General features: G+C 37.8%; 2 protein-coding genes and 2 pseudogenes across 2 annotated transcripts; all 4 read right to left on the bottom strand.

Moving 5' to 3' along the window:
* Window positions 1–4,365: 4,365 nt before the first annotated feature.
* On the bottom strand, window positions 4,366–5,712 carry LOC143532927 (putative aspartic proteinase GIP2; annotated as a pseudogene).
* A 1,285-nt stretch (window positions 5,713–6,997) lies between these two features.
* LOC143532926 (chitinase CLP-like) lies at window positions 6,998–8,293 on the bottom strand. Its single transcript, XM_077027829.1, has one exon. It carries the CDS (start codon window positions 8,291–8,293, stop codon window positions 6,998–7,000), a length of 1,296 nt encoding a protein of 431 aa, XP_076883944.1.
* A 5,744-nt stretch (window positions 8,294–14,037) lies between these two features.
* On the bottom strand, window positions 14,038–15,752 carry LOC143532901 (chitinase CLP-like; annotated as a pseudogene).
* A 1,392-nt stretch (window positions 15,753–17,144) lies between these two features.
* On the bottom strand, window positions 17,145–18,744 carry LOC143532900 (gamma conglutin 1-like). Its single transcript, XM_077027811.1, has one exon. It carries the CDS (start codon window positions 18,742–18,744, stop codon window positions 17,446–17,448), a length of 1,299 nt encoding a protein of 432 aa, XP_076883926.1. The 3' UTR covers window positions 17,145–17,445.
* Window positions 18,745–20,196: the final 1,452 nt, after the last annotated feature.

Genomic DNA, 20,196 nt, shown 5'->3' with positions numbered 1-20,196 from the left:
AGAATGCCACTCATCATAAAATAAAATGTCTTCAATGATTGCGGTAGTATATTGTTCAATGATACAAAATTCGAATGGACAATCTAGCAAAACTGGTGTGAGATTTTGAGTATAGTAAACGAACCAAACGTTCATACAACTGGTCAAGGCTATTTGACGGGAATGTGGTTTATACCCTATTACATGAATACATGTGAAAAATGTTGCGTGATCATGTTCGTTCGCTTAATAATGTTTGATAATCTTTTTGTTATGTTGATTGGTTAGGTTTGTTTATGTTTGCTAGTATATATACTAAAAAGTATATACTTTTAATAAATTATTTAATTCAATATGAATAAATAAAAAATGTTCATAAGGTTATCTTTTAGTTGTTTATGTCAGAAATATTAATTTTAGAGGGTAGATTCATTTTGTTTGATCAGAGAAACCTGTGATAGCTTTTGAGGCTCAAATTTTAAGACCCCATGTGTCGTTCTCCTCTCACACCCTAAAGATGACCATATTAAAATATCTTGAATTGTTTTGGTATGTCTTGTCTTTGTTGTTTATGTTGAGTTGTTTGATCATTAAGATGTGCATTTGTGTTACATGCTCGTTTTACGAGTTACGAGAGACTCGTGTAGCGTCTTTGAGTTTATAAGAAGCAATCACTCCGTTCTGTGTATGACTAATTTCACTCGTTATTCTGTCTTGGACTAATCATGAAAGTGGCTTCAACTCCTAAATAATGGGATGCCGAGTACTTTATACACATTCGGTATATATTTTTCCATAACCGTCAAGGCATTCCAAAATATGAATAAGACTGACCAAAAACTCATACGTTAATGCACATTTTTAGGAGGGTGTCACATTTAGTCTAGTTTACATTTGGTCTACCAAATAAACACCATAATTACACATACAATGATAATCTAATTGTTCACCATAGTTCTAAACCAATTGCCATAACCATTAGTCACAAAATATCATACGAATTGAAGTCGAAACTTACACTTCTAACAAAACCAACTTTCTCAACCTCCGTTTTTTCCCAAGTTAACCCCTAAATGAAACACAAGTGGCTCTCTAGTGTTCGATTACTATCAATGTTTGGATAACTGAACCGACCGATTGTCTTACTAGTCCACTTGTCAGACCGATTTCAAAGACAAAATAATTTGTTAAATAACATATAAATATATATCTAATTTAACTCTACTAAATTTTTTTATGTGAATTTACAATGTTAACAAAATATGTAAGAATGTAATAAATAGAATTTGGAGTATGAAGTAGTAAATGAATTAGTCTAAAGAATCTCAAATAAAAATAAGTAAAAATTATTCTAAATAAAATGCAATGCATAGTCACTTGAAATCAATTTCAAATACCAAATCACTCAAAAAGCTTAACTTTGTTGAATCTAAAGATGTAAAATATCATTATTATATGAAAATAAGGTATATTAATTATAGTTTTTTCAAGGTCCTAGGTTCGAATCCTACAAGGGGGTTTTCTCAAGATTTATTGGGTTTCCTCCTGAATTGGTGGTTAGGCATTATTGCCTAGTGGAGATGGATATGATCGCGTGGTTCTGCTGGTGACACGATGATACTCCAATGGTCCGTGAGTGATCCTAATTTGCCGTTCAAAAAAAAAATATTAATTATAGTTTTAAAGACTATATCTAAACTGTTATATATTAGCTAGGTAAATGATATTAAAATGATTGAAAAATAATTATGGAATTCAGATATATAAATGGCATTGGGCCGTTAGGCGTTAATGATATACTTGGAATGTGCCCTCATTGATCACAAGTCGTCAACATCTTTCCAAAATTCTTCACGGGCAAAAGATGAGATTGTTTTTTGTCGTATACATTTATTTGTCAGATGTGGCACATGCAATAATATGCTTCATAATTTTGTCGTCATTATGACATCATAATTATACTTATGTTTCATTCTTAAGTGGTATTTAAATATATTTTAAGTTACGCAAATTGGATTTTGATAATCTCAACTAAATGTTATTTGCTGATAATAATTTCAACTAAGTTTATTCCTGCTGGTGCTCCCAAGTTCTATAAATTGGCTCTCAGTGGTCATTCGTTAAACTTAACGTCGTTAAGTTTTTATCGAAATTCAAACTGATTTTAGTGCTTTTGGTTGGAAAGAGCTACGGGTGGTTGATGTAAAACTTAGCTCGAAACGATACTCCAAACAGTTTAATTAATACTTCAAATCGGGTGTTTGAACTTTCAATTAACAAAAATTAAGTCGCTTGGAGCATTGTTTCGAGCTAAGTTTTACATCAATACGTTCGTATCATCCATCTGACCAGAAACCCTTAAATTCATTTTGAAACTCATTAAAAAAAACTTAACGCCGTTAATTATATTAACTGGAGACCACTGAGAACCAGTTTTTTAAATTTAGGACCACTAGTATGAATAAACTCCGTTAGAATTATTGTTGGCCAACATCATTTAGTTGTGATTATTAAAATTCAATTCGTCTTTAAGTTAAACAAGCTAGGGTTTGAGCTTACCCCGAACTTGTAGGGCTCCGGGATTAGAAGGTTGATGATAATATCCTTAAGTGTTGAAAAACAACGAAGTTTCGAACCTTAATGATAGACAACACAATAACCAGTAGTGATATGCATACCATTAGGCAATAATAACTTTATATACAAAAGAAGTAAATGGCATGAATCAAACAAAATAACAAATTCACAAATGATTAGTGTATCAAATTTGATTAATACTTTATAGTTTCTATTTGTTGGAGAAATTCCAAGCAACCATAAACTAGTCATTGTCACTTAATAAAGATTAATTTTTGTTAGCTTCCTTTAAATTATTATATAAGTCCTTATTGTTTGCACATTTTGTATGTATTTACAATCTATACAATTTAATAAATAAAACTTTACTTGTGACACGTGTCCTCTAATTAGCCACCTCTTTCTCTCAAAATCCCGCCTCTCACCACACTCCTTTCATAACCCTAATCTACAACCACAATCACTCCCAGTGGAGGTTTTGTAACATAGGCCAAAGGGGGCAACTGGCTTCGCAGGACGTAATCGTTTTGTAACCATTGAAAACCTCCTAACCACACCATGATAAATGTCTGTTCTAAGAGTGGTGTAAGGGTCTAGTGTACTAAGCTTCGTAGTGGTATTCGCTGGGACGTTGATAGATCTCTTTTTTATTACAATGCTATTGACCTTGATAAAGTATCCAAAAGAATCTTTATGCTTTAACAACGGAGTATAAGAAAGATAGCTCCTGATATCGACATTTGATTGGGGTAGAAGGTAATAAGGACCATTTCCAATGAATAGAACCCCCGGGGCAGACGACTTGCTTGGTAAACATAGAGCTAATGTGTTCTTAATAGGTTCTAAGAAAGCTGGATATGCATAAATCGAGGAAGAAAAAGCCATGACGCCAGTAACATTTGCAGGAAAAGATGCGAATAATGAAGGAGCACATGCCGAAATAGGGGATGAAAAAATGTCATAGTTGAGGAGGGCTTGATCTCACGAACTAGTCATGGGGTTTACCACATTGACCGGGCATGTACAGAATCCCCAACCAGGTAACGTCGAACTGTTGGTTTCTGGAGAACAGGACGGGTCCTTATAGGAGTACGAAGCTCGCACTTGCGTGCATTCAAATTCTTCACACGAAACAGGAGATACACAAATCTTGTTCGGGGGGCAACTGCCTGGGTATATGTTCCATTGCACGATGCAGTCGTGCCAGGTGAAGGGAGCATCGATATCTATAAGGAAGTTTTCTTGCAAGAATTGCATGTCTACATAGGATGTCACGACCGGAACAGTATATAGAGGCTTAGCAGCATCCTTATGTTTGTTAACTATGGAAATGTATGGTGGAACATAAACAGCAATAACTTCATGTTCATGTGAGATGATGGCTAGAACGATAACGAGTAGTTGTAGAAGAAAAAGCATATTTGGATCTGTAGGTTTTGAAAGAGCATCCAACATATTTATATAGGAAGACTTGGAAGTGCTTGCCATTATTTTAGATTTTCATTTTTGCGTTTATACTTTAAAGAAAACATATACATAAAGTATTAGTGATTAAGACTTTTGCAAAACATAAACTTAACTAATTACTATATTACTAGTCATTTATTGACTAAATAGTCTAATTCAGATACATTGTCTGTTAGCCGTAAATAATGATCAATTAAGTTTGATGCAAATGCAAGGTTTGAATGATTTTAGGTGGAAAAAGTTGTTTATAAAAGAAGTACAAGAAAAATATTGAAGAAATTGGTAGAAGTGTTATTTATTGCTTAAGATCACATACAACGAAAAGATTGACCAATTTAACTACTAAGTTCTTCCTTCGAATACACTTCTTGTATGTGGTATGAACGTGAAGTTGAAGTTTGCACAAGAAGTCTGCTTCTTTAACAACGAAGAACTAAAACCCAAGGCCGAATTCTCTAAATCAAACACCAAAAGGTTATCCTCAAACTGAAATGTTCCAATCACGATTGCATGTTCACTTCTTGCGCCCCCATCAACAAATGCAAGGCATGAAACATGTTTTGTTATGCGTTTGATGGAGTTAACCGTGGATACAGTCCATATCTGCCCATCTCGGAGACTGAAACTGATGTCAGGAACCTTTGGTACGACTCGGGTACCATTGATGAAGGTCCGGAAACAAAGGCTAAATGGTGTGACTGGTTTTGCTAGAGGGATCCGTTGTGTGACCTTGGAAAACCTTCAAACCATGCGATTGTAAATGTCGGTTCTGAGAGTGGTGTAGGCCTTGATTGTACTAAGTTTGGTAGTTGCATTCATAGGAATATTGATAGATCTTTGTTTAATTACAATAGCATTGACACCAATAAAGTATCCAAATGAATGTGGATGCTTTAGTAATGCAGTATAAGTAAGAATACTCCTTATGTCCACATTTGAGTAGTGTGGATGAAAGTAGTAAGGACCATCTCCATAAAATAGAACCCCAGGAGTCGATGACTTGCTACGGCTAGGCAAACATAGACCTAATATTCTCTTAGTCTCTTGATTGAAAAACGCCTGGAACGCGTATGGGGACATTGAAAGCGCCATGACATCCGTAACGTTTGCAGGGAAGGAGTTAAAGAAGGAAGAGGGAGCACATGCAGCATTAAGGATAGAAACTTGGATAGGATTATATGGATTTACACCGTTAGTTGTGTTAAATATTAAATTGTCATAGTTGAGGAGAGCTTGGCTACACGATTTGGTAAGCGGGTTCTTCACATTGACGGGACATGAACAAAGTCCCGAACCAGGTAACTTTGAACTGTTGGTTACAGGAGAGCAGGAAGGGTTCTTGTAAGAATAAGAACTTCGTACCTTGGTACATTGAAAATCTTCACATGAAACAGGAGAGAAGCAACGACTGTACATGGGACGACAACTGACTTGACGTTTGTTCCATTTTGGGTTGCAGTCGTGCCATACTAAAGGTGCGTCGATGTCTATAAGGAAGTTTGCGGGTGTGGTTCGTGTGATATCGTGGAAAGTATCGATCTGAACGCTATAGAGAGGAGTAACAACATCAGTGTGTTTGTGTACTGCACTGACCATGGTATAGTAAGGTGGTACATATTGTGCAAAGGTTTCATGTTCTTGAAGTATGGAAGCTAGAAGGAGAACTAAGAATTGTAATACCAAAAGCATTTTTGAATTTTGAGTGTTTCAATATTTTCAAGTGTGGACTTCAAGCAAATTTATTAACATGTTTGAAACTGGATTGAGGGACTAGTTGGGCAATAAAATAGAAAAAAAATATTCAAGTAATTAAGGATCATCTTAATTGTCCTTAAGTAAAAAAGTCAAAGGTTTGAGGATTGAGTAAGGGTGTAACAAAAGCAAGAGTTCACACCCAACATGGATATATAAACACATACGTGGAGTCTCGAGACACAAAAAAGCAAATATTAAAACATGCTATGACCAAAATGTCAAACAAGAACATGACCAAAGGCAGCGGCTTAATAAATGGTTCGAGGTACATTGCCACCGTTACTCAAGGTGGAAAATTATTTTGTTTAGTTACAAATGGTCTTTTTTAATTGATTAATTGATCTAATTCAGATACGTTGTCAGTGGTCAGAAGTGTCATTTTTAATATGGGAATATCGTTGTTAGTAAGTAACACACAAGCAAGTGACTAGCATCACCTGACTTGGAATTTGCTATAGAATTTCATGCAGATCGAATGTCACAAAGTATTCACCACTAGTCCACTACACCTGAACTCGGAATTTGGGATAAAATTTTGCAACAGAAAATTCAGTTGCTAATTTAATGACCAACTTCAGCCGAAATCACAAGTCGCTAATTTTGGTAGCAAAACGCGTGGTCACAAAAGAAAAAAGTAATATAAACAAGAATTTAAATGTCGGTAACAAAGCGATCACAAATTATTTTTTGAATAAATAAAATTGATTTAATACGTAAAATTAACTTTTGAAGTCACAGACCCGGTCAAAAGTTTGTGAATAAATAACTGAAAATTATTATTTAAAGTCTCTCACAACTACATTTTGCAAACAAATGTTTCCCTCACAAATCTACTATTCATTCTACAATTCTTTTTAGTATCTATTAGAGTAAGCTGTCATTTTTGTTTATGTGATTTGCTCATTTTTGTTTCATCAAGAAAAGTTTCTCTCGCATTTGAGTCCTGTAGTTTCAAAATATTGCCATTTTCATCCACGTACTTCATTAACTTGTTGATTTTTTACGCATTTGTGTATTTTTACGCATTTTATAAAATAAGTAAGAAACAAAATCTTACCTCTTTATCATTTATTAAGTAAGAAACAAAACCTTACACATTTTAGCCTCCCAGATGTAATGAATCATGGAGAATACGACTGAAGGGTTATTTATTTTTGAATTCACATATTATGTAAACAAGAATTCTTTATTTGGAAAGCACATTGTTGAATGTTTAGCTTTATAAAGGGCTTTTGATAAGCGTCAAGTTGAAGTTTGCACAAGAAGTCTGCTTACGTAGCAATGATGAACTGAACCCCAAAGTTGAATTTTGTAGATCAAATTCAAGAAAGTTGTCCTCGAACTGAAAAGTCCCAATCACGATTGGATGTTCACTCATTGCACCACCGTCAACAAATGCCAAACACGCCACATCGCTTGTTACTTGCTTAATAGAGTTAGTTGTGGATATAGTCCACTTCTTCCCATCCGGGAGGCTAAAATCGATATCAGGAACTTTTAAACCAGTGGTGGAGGTGTTGTAACAAAGGCTGAAGGGTGCGACTGGCTTTGTAGGACGTAATCGTTTTGTAACCATGGAAAACCTCCTAACCACATGATTATAAATATCGGTGCTAAGAGAGGTGTAAGGGTCAATTGTACTAAGCTTGGTAGTGGTATTCGCGGGGACGTCGATAGATCTTTTTTTAATTACAATGCTATTGACAATGATATAATGTCCAAAAGAATCTGGATGCTTTAACAATGGTGTATAAGAAAGATAACTTCTTACATCGACATTAGATTGGGGAAGAAGATAATAAGGACCAGGTCCAAAGAATAGAACCCCAGTGGCAGACGGCTTGCTTGGAAGACAAAGAGCAAATGTATTTCTAACAAGGTAATACATGTTGAACGGGAGAGCGTATGGCGAGGAAGAAAATCCCATAACGCCAGTAACATTTGCAGGAAATGACGCAAATGTTGATGAAGGAGCACATGCCGCATTAGGGAATGCGCCAGATAAACCGGTAAAAACATTTCTACCATCACTTATGTTCAAATAGAATTCGTCGTAGTTGAGAAGGGCTTGGCCACACGAACCAGTCACAGGGTTAACCACGTTGACTGGGCATGTACAGTGTATCCAATTACCAGGCATCGTAGTGCTGATATTGGTTTCTAGCGGGCAAGAAGGATCCTTATAAGTGTAAGAAGTTCGAACATGTGTGCATTCATATTCTTCGCACGATACAGAAGATGTGCAGTGTGTGTCAGAAGGGCAGCTACCAGGATGCATGTTCCATTGCACGATGCACTCGTGCCATATGAGGGGAGCATCGATGTCTATAAGGAAGTTTTCACGAGTCTTGCACGTTACAGGAAACGTTGTGATTTGAACACTATAGAGAGGTTTAGCAGCATCGACATGTTTGTGAACCGGAGCTACCACGGAAGTGTATGATTGAGCATAAGTAGTAGCTTCATGTTCAAATGAGACGAAGGCTAGAACGATAATGAGTAGTTGTAGAAACATATATGTAGGGGTATGGTACTAAAACCCGGTTCTACGACCCTAAATCTATTATGTTTGGCTTATTTCATTACATGGACTAATACGATGTTATTGGGCCGAGGGGGTTTTGTGGAGGTAACCCTAACTGGGCTAGGCCCATTAGGGTACCATGATGGTGGCCATGAGACTCTATATAAGGAGGTCTCCACCTCCTTATCATGGGTCATGCTCAGTAAGAGCCACCACCACTTTTTGTGTCTGTGAACAAGAAATCCTCAGGATATCTTAGCAGTCGCCTCCACACCCCCGAAACCATTGCAGGTCTCGACATTGCAGGTTGCCGGCGCAGCCGCAGAAGAAGAAGAAGAAGATCAAGACGTGGTTCGTTCATCTCGAAAATCCGTGGAAACATCGTCATGGATCAGGTAAGATTCATTTCGTGCTTCGACATTGGCGCCATCCGTGGGACGGCAACGAACTGCCCTTCGATCTTCATCTCGGCTGTCAGATCTCTCCCAAGAAAAACGCAGATCTGGAAGTTTACAGAAAAAGACTTCAAAGCTTGTTCTATTTAAAGCTCAAAAAGATCCATAGATCAAAAAAGAGGCTTCCAGATCTGGGCAAGAAGGAAAATCCGTGATTTGAATGATCAGATCTCCGAATCTGTGAATCTGTGATTCAGGATCTCCGAATCTGTGATGGTTTTAAATCTGCTCCGAGTCTTCAGATCTGTCCAGATCTGATTTACAGATCTAGGTCTAGATTACAGACCTGGATTTTAGGTCTAAAGTTGCAGATCTGACTCTTAAATTGCAGATCCAGAAGTTACTAGACTTCCGCCGCCATGTATGCACGCCCGGGGGTTCTCACTCCGCAGCCGTGCATGTGCCGCCGCAGAAACCACCATCTGGGTTTTGCGCAAGAGACCTCCGCCATGCACACGCACTTGCGAGTCACCACTCTATCGCCGTGCATGCGCGCATCAGGCTACGCGCCAAGGTTGGGAATCCTCCTAATATCCCATATGGCTACGCGCCAAACTTCAAGGTTGGGAATCCTCCTAATATCCCATATGGCTACGCGCCAAGGTTGGGAATCCTCCTAATATCCCATATGGCTACGCGCCAAACTTCAAGGTTGGGAATCCTCCTAATATCCCATATGGCTACGCGCCAAAACTTCAAGGTTGGGAATCCTCCTAATATCCCATATGGCTACGCGCCAAACTTCAAGGTTGGGAATCCTCCTAATATCCCATATGGCTACGCGCCAAGGTTGGGAATCCTCCTAATATCCCATATGGCTACGCGCCAAACTTCAAGGTTGGGAATCCTCCTAATATCCCATATGGCTACGCGCCAAGGTTGGGAATCCTCCTAATATCCCATATGGCTACGCGCCAAACTTCAAGGTTGGGAATCCTCCTAATATCCCATATGGCTACGCGCCAAACTTCAAGGTTGGGAATCCCCCTAATATTCCATATGGCTACGCGCCAAACTGCAAGGTTGGGAATTCTCCTAAGATCCCATATGGCTACACGCCAAACTTAGGGGTTGGGAATCCTCATACCATATGTTCACGCATCACATATGCTCACGCATATTACACATGCTTACGCATCACATGCTTACGCATCACATGCTCGCACATGTCACAGTCTACACGCACGCGCACGCAACATCTACGCGTGGCGCATAACACAAAACCAAAGTCTACGCGCACGTGCATGCAACATCAGCAAGTGGCGCGTGACATAAAGTAGCCCGTAAGTCGCCTCACGCGCTGGCTTTATTATTCACAGCTCATAAGACGCCTCGCGCGCAAGTTGTTATTATTCTTACAGCCCGTAAGTCGCCTCACGCGCTGGCTTTATTATTCACAGCTCATAAGACGCCTCGCGCGCAAGCTGTTATTATTCTTACAGCCCGTAAGTCGCCTCACGCGCTGGCTTTATTATTCACAGCTCATAAGACGCCTCGCGCGCAAGCTGTTATTATTCTTACAGCCCGTAAGTCGCCTCACGCGCTGGCTTTATTATTCACAGCTCATAAGACGCCTCGCGCGCAAGCTGTTATTATTCTTACGGCCCGTAAGTCGCCTCACGCGCAGGCCTTTATTATTCACAGCTCATAAGACGCCTCGCGCGCAAGCTGTTATTATTCTTACAGCCCGTAAGTCGCTTCACGCGCTGGCTTTATTATTCACACAGCTCATAAGACGCCTCGCGCGCAAGCTGTTATTATTCTTATGGCCCGTAAGTCGCCTCGCGCGCAGGTCTTTATTATTCACACAGCTCATAAGACGCCTCGCGCGCAAGCTGTTATTATTCTTACGGCCCGTAAGTCGCCTCACGCGCAGGCCTTTATTATTCACAGCTCATAAAACGCCTCGCGCGCAAGCTGTTATTATTCTTACAGCCCGTAAGTCGCCTCACGCGCTGGCTTTATTATTCACACAGCTCATAAGACGCCTCGCGCGCAAGCTGTTATTATTCTTATGGCCCGTAAGTCGCCTCGCGCGAAGGCCTTTATTATTCACACAGCTCATAAGACGCCTCGCGCGCAAGCTGTTGTTATTCTTACAGCCCGTAAGTCGCCTCACGCGCAGGCCTTTATTATTCACAGCTCATAAGACGCCTCGCGCGCAGGCATTATTATTCTCAAAGCTCGTAAGACGCCTCTCGCGCGCAGGCTTTTATTATTCTTAGCTCGTAAGACGCCTCATGCGCAGGCTTTATTATGCTACAGTTTGTAAGACGCCCCTCGCGCGCAGGCTTTTATTATTCTCAGCTCGTAAGATGCCTCTCGCGCGCAGGCTTTATTATTCTTAGCTCGTAAGTCGCCACTCGCGCAGGCTCTATTAATATAGCTCGTAAGTCGCCTCGCGCGCCAGCTTCTTTATTATTTCACAGCTCGTAAGTCGCCTCACGCGCCAGCTCAATTATTATTCTCAAAGCTCATAAGACGCCTCTCGCGCGCAGGCTTTTATTATTCTAAGCTCGTAAGACGCCTCTCGCGCGCAGGCATTATTATTATTTTAGCTCGTAAGTCGCTTCTCGCGCCAGCTCCATTATTATTTTAGCTCGTAAGTCGCTTCTCGCGCCAGCTCCATTATTATTTTAGCTCGTAAGTCACTTCTCGCGCCAGCTCCATTATTATTATAACTCGTAAGTCGCCTCTCGCGCCAGCTCCATTATTATTATAGTTCGTAAGTCGCCTCACGCGCGAGCTTCATTATTATTATAGCTTGTAAGTCGCCTTGCGCGCAGGCTTTTATTACAACATGTCACCATCATGAAGAAAGCCTCTCAAAACTCAGACAATAAAGACAAGGCCAAAGAAAAGGGAAAAAACCGCCTCACACCTTATAAAGTCCAGCGCTCCACCTAGACGCTTGCGCGCCCAGGAGCAACACTGGACTTGGGGGGGCTTGTAGGGGTATGGTACTAAAACCCGGTCCTACGACCCTAAATCTATTATGTTTGGCTTATTTCATTACATGGACTAATACGATGTTATTGGGCCGAGGGGGTTTTGTGGAGGTAACCCTAACTGGGCTAGGCCCATTAGGGTACCATGATGGTGGCCATGAGACTCTATATAAGGAGGTCTCCACCTCCTTATCATGGGTCATGCTCAGTAAGAGCCACCACCACTTTTTGTGTCTGTGAACAAGAAATCCTCAGGATATCTTAGCAGTCGCCTCCACACCCCCGAAACCATTGCAGGTCTCGACATTGCAGGTTGCCGGCGCAGCCGCAGAAGAAGAAGAAGATCAAGACGTGGTTCGTTCATCTCGAAAATCCGTGGAAACATCGTCATGGATCAGGTAAGATTCATTTCGTGCTTCGACAATATACATTTTGTTTGTTCTGTTTCTCGACTCTAGTTTAGGAAAGAGCATCCATCAGATCTATATAGGCATGTCAATAAACCTTAAACTTTACTTTGTTATGTTTGTAGTTTTATATTTTTATTATTTTTGGAAGCAGAAAAGAAATTTGATTACCTGGTATACTGTGACACAATAAACCTTAAAACTTTACTTTGCTATGTTTGTAGTCATAGAATGCATTAGTTTATTGAGTCCAAGGTGTGGTCAAATTAAGTGGGACACTTTACGTGTCCAAGGCATAAGGTACATTAGTTTTTTGTGTTAAATTCATTAAAAGGACAACTTTTTGTTTGATTAGCTTTTGAGTCATATAACCATGAGTTTACCGGAAAAGGTCATTGACCCATGGAACATGCCAAGTTCTTGTTATGTAAGCTTTCGAACATGGCCACTTGCACCATTGATTAAATGATTCGAGGTATCGACCCATGGAACATGGCACAATCTTGCGCTATAAGCTTTTGAACATCGCCATATAAACAAGTTGAGTAAATAGTTCTATGTATTCATTGCTAGTATGGGTTTAAACAACTCAGATTATATTGTTTGTGAACTATACATAGTCAACTCCGCATAGTAAGAATAACAATAATCGAAGACACCCGCTCCAGTCAAACCATTGTTACATCGACTCCTCAGTCATCACGAAAGGATTATTACTAGACTGAAAACTTTATTGATGGTTACCATAGATTACCGATAAAATCATGAAATTAAAAACAAAAATAAGGGATTATCAAGGGATTACCGATGAACCATGAAACAAAAAAGCATTTTATATAATAATACCGACAGATCAAACAAAATCTAAAATAAATAATAATTTCTTTAAAGAAAAAATTACCTAAGAATTCTATGATATCCAAAAAAAAATCCTTTGTAATATATTTTTTAGTTTACAAACATTATATGAAATTATTTTATAAACATTATATAAGTCTTTTTTAAATTTATTTATTTATTTATTTTAAAATTTTCAACATGTTCTACTATCCTCTAAACTTTTTATTATATTTATTGTTCCTTCTGCATTTTATTGAGTTATGCATGATCATAATGAGCGTGATAATAGTTATGTGGGTCAACCAATTATGTCTTTCTTATTGTGTTTAGTATTCGGTTTGTCTTATATTTCATGTCTCTTAATTTAGTCATAATATAGTGGGCTAGTGGTAGTAGACTAGTAGTGGGTCTTTTAACAATCGATTCTTTGGTCAAGTTGTAGGCTATATAATTAGCCATGAAGACATGAAGTTCTTGTCTTAAATTATGAATGAAATATGAAATTGGTCTAGTTTCTCTATATAGTTCTTCTGGTTTCTCTCTAGTTTCTTTGGTGATTTCTTCAAGAACCACATCATGGTGAAGGCACGCGAGGAAATTGTCTTGGTAAAGGTAATTTCGTTTAATCTTCTGAAATTATATTGTATTATCTTCTGCTGGTAGGAAACCTGCGCGATGTGGCGGGAATGTAAGGGAAATATAAATATCCAATCTCCATGTATATGTATTTTCATTTCGATTTGATCTTATTAAATAAGAAAATTTTACTAAACTCACGTAAATCATGTTTTCGTTGTTTGGTTGATTGATCAGTGTTGTTTCGGATCCTGTACCATTATCGTCTATAAACCGGTATGAATTTTCTTAATATGGGAAACATGTCATGCTTCTATGGTTTGCCTATTGTACGTTATGTTTTAATATTAAACCATGTTTTCTAATTCTGTTTGATATGCTTCATATATATGTGTTCGTATAAAATATTTCATGTTTACTTCAAACTAACTAATCAATATATAGAACAAATGAGAGAAGAAAAAATAAAATAAAAACATGTTATTTCTTCAATTCACATATATTTAAACATGAACACTTTATTCAGAAAGCAGATCAAGCATTGAACAATACATTTCATTATCGGTTTACGGGCTGTTGGTAAAGTTGAAGTTTGCGCAAGAAGTCTTCTTGCTTAGCAATGATGAACTGAACCCAAAAGTCGAATTCTGTACATCAAATTCAAGAAAGTTGTCCTCAAACTGAAACGTCCCAATAACAATCGGATGTTCACTTGTTGCACCACCGTCAACAAAAGCCAGACATGCCACATCGTTTGTTATCTGCTTGATAGAGTTAGATGTGGAAACAGTCCACTTCTTCCCATCCGGGAGGTTGAAATCGATATCAGGAACCTTTAAACCAGTGGTGGAGGTGCTGAAACAAAGGCCAAATGGAGCGACTGGCGTTGCAGGACGTAATCGTTTTGTAACCTTGGAAAACCTACTAGCCACGCCGTTATAAATATCTGTTCTAAGAGTGGTGTAAGGGTCAATTGTACTTAGCTTGGTAGTGGTGTTTGCTGGAATATTGATAGATCTCTTTTTTATTACAATGCTAATGACACTGATAAAGTATCCAAAAGAATCTTGTTGTTTTAGCAACGGAGTATAAGAAAGATAGCTTCTTACATCGATATTTGATTGGGGAAGAAGGTAATAAGGACCGGTTCCAAAGAATAGAACACCGGGGGCAGACGTCTTGCTTGGAAAACACAGCGCTAACGTATTTTTAAGAGGTCCTAACAAGTTTATTGGGAGGGCATAATTCGAGGTAGAAAACGCCATGACACCATAAACATTTGTAGGAAAGGACTCTAATGATGAAGAATGAACACATACCGCATTAGGGAATGCGCCATAATATAAATTAAAAAAATCTACACCGACAATTCAACCGTCGCTTGTGTTTAGCATGAAAGCGTCATTATTGAGATCGCCTTGGCTACATGAACCGGTCACAGGGTTAACCACATTGACCGGGCATGTACAATATCCCCAATAAGGTAATGTTGAGCTGTTGGTTTCTGGCTGGCAAGAAGGATTCTTATAAGAGTAAAGTGTTCGAACATCTGTGCACTGATAGTCTTCACAAGAAACGGGATCTGTGCAAACCTCGTTGGAAGGACAATGGGTAAAATACGTATCAAAATGCACGATGCACCTGTGCCATATGAAGGGAGCATCGATGTCTATAATTAAGTTTTCATGCGAGAGTTGGTTGGTATGATCGGGTGACGTCATGACCTGGACACTGTAAAGAGGCTTAGCAGCGTCGGTATGTTTGAAAACCGGAGCAACTACAGAAGTGTATGGTTGAGCATGAGTAGTAATAGCTTCATGTTCAAGAGAGATGAAAGCTAGAACTATAACAAGTAGTTGTAAAAGCAAATACATTTTGTATGATTGTAGTTTTGGAAAGAGCATATATCCAACATATATTTATATAGGTATGTGAACATGTGGTCAAATCAAGTGGGACACTTTACGTGTCCAAGGCATAGAGTACAATAGTATTTGATGTTAAACTTACCTTTTGAGGTCATATAACCATTAATTTGTTATAAAAGAGACATCAACCCATGGAACATGTCACAATCTTGCGGTATAAACTTTCAAACATGGCCATAGGCACAACTTGCATATATAATTCTAGGTATCGATCCATTGCTACCATGAGTGTAAACAAGCCAAAGTGTTTTGAGTGTTAGTGTTTTACTTCACATCTACTCTTTAAAATTCGAATCGTGCTGATCTTATCCAATCTCAAACCCAAGCTCGAATCTTGATTGATAGTTAATAATTAATAAACCAGTTAGAGCTTCATATATCGAGCACAAGTTGTTCACTAGTTTACTCTAATCTTGTTGTCTAAATAAATGAATTATATGTATGTAGGTCACAATGATCGGACCACAAAAATCTTGCTATCCATAGATATCCCTAACATAAACGAGTTTAACATTTATAAAAGTATAATAACTAGATTTCATATAATCGACATAGTCCTTAAATATAAGAATTCATACATACTTAATGCACAAGTTTCACTCTTATCAATCAATTCTCAATCTATTTATCTATATGATCTCATATCGACATGTAAAGTCTGATTAGCAAATTTTAATGTACATTTTCAACTCAATGGGTCTTAACCAATTTCATCTAAATCTCTGTATTAATTAATCTAAAATGGTTTGGTCACAACCAATTTTATGTAAACTATACACTAATTCAATTACATCATAATAGGAAAACCAAAAATCGATAAAATTACTGGCTATAAGCCAAACCACAGTTACATATATACTTACATCTACTCTTTAATTAAGTATAATTTTCTAGATTGTTAGCTTCCTTAATTCATCCATATGGACACATTATTAAGTTTGTGTTGGATCACATGAACACTCTAGCTCTAACTTTTTGACCGTTGAAATAGTCAACTTGACTATTCGTTCGAACACATGCTGAGATTAATCATGTATCACTCATTATCTAGATACCCCTCAACTTTCATGCGAAATGAGGAAAAAAAAAAAAAAAACTCTTCTCATGTGTTATGTATTCAGATACACCTACATCCAAAATAAAAAATGGGATACCTCTGAATTTTTGTTCTAGATCTGTCACAAAGTTTAAGAATGATATTTCTAATTCCTTGAGGATATTACTCTAACCAATTTGTTAGGACTTAAGTAAATTTTTAATGAAATCAATTAAGAAAAGTTAAACTGAATGTATATGGAACTTTCTGCTAGCTGTTAAAAGCTAAATCAGGTTTGCTACGATTTTAATCTTTTAATTTGTTGTTATCATTGCTATGGATGGGATTGATAGGATGGTTGCGGATTTGATGTTATCATTATCTGAAAACAGTTATTGTTTTGGTCGGTGTGAGTTTTTTTTTTCGGCATACGTTTGTTCTGAATCATGCAATCTATCTCGTCGTGTTTAGTATTCTTAGAGAAATGTCCTGAATTATGCAATCTGTTTCGTCGTGTTTGGATTGTATACTTAGAGAAATGACGAACATTTAATTTGGTAAATATGAAGATGGTGTTGTTGACCTGCTTGAACCCAATGAGCAGATGGGGATGTTTTTCTCTCTAACCACAAGATAAGATTAATGCTTTGGTTTTTCTAAGTTTCATGAGAAGCAGGTTACGCTTGATTTGCTTTTAAACGATGTCTACACGATGAAGTTGCGAATCATCCGTTTGTTGAAACAACCAGTATAATTTAAATCTTGATTATCGTTTATTTAATCTAATAATTCATGTATTCAACTCATGTAATACACGGGTTACAAACCTAATAAGATATAAATGGAGACATCATGATTAGAGGCTTATATATTTCTTGAATTCACATATATTTAAACAAGAAATCTTTATTCATAAAGCATATCGACTGTTGAGCTATACAATTCGTTTTAGCTTAAGGACCGTGGATAAGCGTAAAATTGAAGTTCGCACAAGAAGTTTGTTTACGTAGCAATGATGAACTGAACCCGAGAGTAGAATTCTCTAAATTAAATTCTAGAAAGTTGTCCTCGAACTGAAACGTCCCAATCACGATTGCAGGTTCACTCATTATACCACCATCAACAAATGCCAGACACGCCACCTCGTTTGTTACTTGCTTGATGGAGTTAGTTGTAGTTACAGTCCACTTTTTCCCATTTGGGAGGCTGAAATCAATATCAGGAACTCTTAAACCAGTGGTGGAGGAATTGTAACAAAGGCCGAAGGGTGCGACAGGCTTTGCAAGAGGCAATCGTTTTGTAACCATTGAAAACCTCCTAACTACACCATTATAAATATCTGTTCTGAGAGTGGTGTAAGGGTCAATTGTACTAAGCCTGGTGGTGGTATTCACGGGAACATTGATAGTTCTCTTTTTAATTACAATGCTATTGACACTAATAAAGTATCCAAAAGAATCTTGATGCTTTAACAACGGAGTATACGAAAGATAGCTCCTTACATCGACATTTGATTGGGGAAGAAGGTAATAAGGACCGGTTCCAAAGAATAGAACCCCAGGGGCAGACGGCTTGCTTGGAAGACATAGAGCTAATGTTTTTTTAAGAGGTTCATATAAGTAAGTTGTGAAGGCGTAAGGCGAGGTAGAAAACGCCATGACACCAGAAACATTCGCAGGAAATGATGCAAACGATGAAGAAGGAGCACATGCTGCATTAGGGTATGCACCATAAAAACCATCAAAAGCGTTTCTACCATCACTTGTGTTGACTGTGAATTCGTCATAATTGAGAAGGGCTTGGGTACATGAACCGGTCACAGGGTTTACCACATTGACCGGGCATGTACAGAATCCCCAACCAGGTAACGTCGAACTATTGGTTTCTGGATGGCAATAAGGATTCTTATAAAAGTAAGAAGTTCGAACATCTGTGCATTGATATTCTTCACAAGAAATAGGAGATGCACAAAGTGTGTTGCTAGGGCAACTGCCTGGATATATGTTCCATTGCACAATGCAGTCGTGCCATATGAAGGGAGCATCGATATCTATAAGGAAGTTTTCATGCAAGAATTGCATGTTTACATAGGCTGTCATGATTTGAACACTATAGAGAGGCTTAGCAGCATCAGTATGTTTGTTAACTGGAACTACTATGGAAGTGTATGGTGGCATGTACGCAGCGATTGCTTCATGTTGATTAGCGATGAAAGCTAGAATTATAACAAGAAATTTTAGAGGCAAATACATTTTTGTATGTTTGTATGTTTATTTTTTAAATTGTAGACTTGATAGAGCATGCATCTTTTGAGTATTTATAGGTATGTCAAGGAACCATTGAAAAGCCAGTTTTAATGAGAAGCAAGATCAAGAATTAGTCAAATTTAGTGGGACACTTTACGTGTCCAAGGCATAAACTTTAAACCCAGATTTCAACATGAATTGTGAATTATAATATTCGACACTCCACCAGTGTAGGCTTAATTGCTCTCCAATAAATAATTCAAGCCATGTTAGCCCATATGCAATTTATTAGTGGCTGATTATACTTTTACAAGATGTTTATTGTTAAGTTAAAACTAGATGTTAAGATCGCCCATTGTTCTTTGTTACGCGCGTTGCACCGGTGACATTAATGTGGTCAAGTACATAAAAAGATATACATAAAATGCTATAGATGTTCTTCGATCAATAGCGAATTCATTCTTCATGATTCCGGTACGAGTAGAAGAGTAGAAGAAAGTTTCAATTTTTTTTAATGTAACAGAGTTGAATTTGTGTCAATTTAGTGTCAAAATAGAGTTAATACTTCTTTTAAATAAATCTCCTTAACGGCTAGAAAACGACTATATATATAGTTGCTATCAACATTCACCTTCAACGGATTCACGCACAGTTCCAACACCACCGGAATAAGTTCAATGGGAGTTCGCTAGAGTTGTCACTGAAGGATTAATCTTGATAAAGGTTTAAAAGTTAAAAGAGTTTGAGTTTGAGTCGGTTTAGTTTATTAAATTAGGAATAAGTTTTGGTTATTATTATTAATTTATATAGTTTCCTAGTTTGAGTCTAATTAGGTTTCTTGATGAGCAAGTTATAGTTTTAGTATAAATAGATGGTTTAGGGTCATTGTATTGTGTGTGGTTTTCGTTCTTAATAATATTGGAAGAGTCGTGAGGAGTTCTCACAAAATTATCGGTGTTGTTCGTGTTGCTCGACCCAATTAAGTCCAACAATTGGTATCAGAGCGGGATATAAAGAAGATAGTCGATAGAGCAAGAAGGAAACGTAGCAAGCTGCTCATTGAAAAGTCATCGCATCATCGAATAAAAGAAAACTAAGCATACAAGCAAGGTGGTAAAAAAATCTACGTGAAGTCAAAAAGAATTAAAAGGAAGGCTAATGTGATGTCATCGTGAAGAAGGGAAAATATAGGAAGTGAGAATTAATTTAATATAACACAGTCTTAGAAAGAAAAAAAAGGCAGTCGAGCAAACAAACAGAAGAGTACGACAACTGAACTGAAGACGAGCGCAACAAGGAAGAAGACTGAACCCACCTGAGAAGATGGATTGCAATAGTGTAACAATCAAACAGTGAAGAAGACGATCGTATCTGTGTGAACGATCAAGAAGAAGACGAAGACGGTCGTATTTGTGTGAACGATCGAGAAGAAAAATCAACGTCAATCTGTGTGATTCG

Source organism: Bidens hawaiensis, unplaced genomic scaffold (genome assembly GCF_021521415.1).
Source record: "Bidens hawaiensis isolate Kalapana, Puna unplaced genomic scaffold, B.hawaiensis_p1.1 tig00009570_1, whole genome shotgun sequence".
NCBI lineage: Eukaryota > Viridiplantae > Streptophyta > Magnoliopsida > Asterales > Asteraceae > Bidens > Bidens hawaiensis.
This window is presented reverse-complemented; position numbering and strand designations above follow the sequence as displayed.

Excerpts from the sequence above, each read along its gene's own strand:
- LOC143532926 (XM_077027829.1), bottom strand. The coding sequence starts at position 8,293 with ATGTTTCTACAACTACTCATTATCGTTCTAGCCTTCGTCTCATTTGAA.
- LOC143532900 (XM_077027811.1), bottom strand. The coding sequence starts at position 18,744 with ATGTATTTGCCTCTAAAATTTCTTGTTATAATTCTAGCTTTCATCGCT.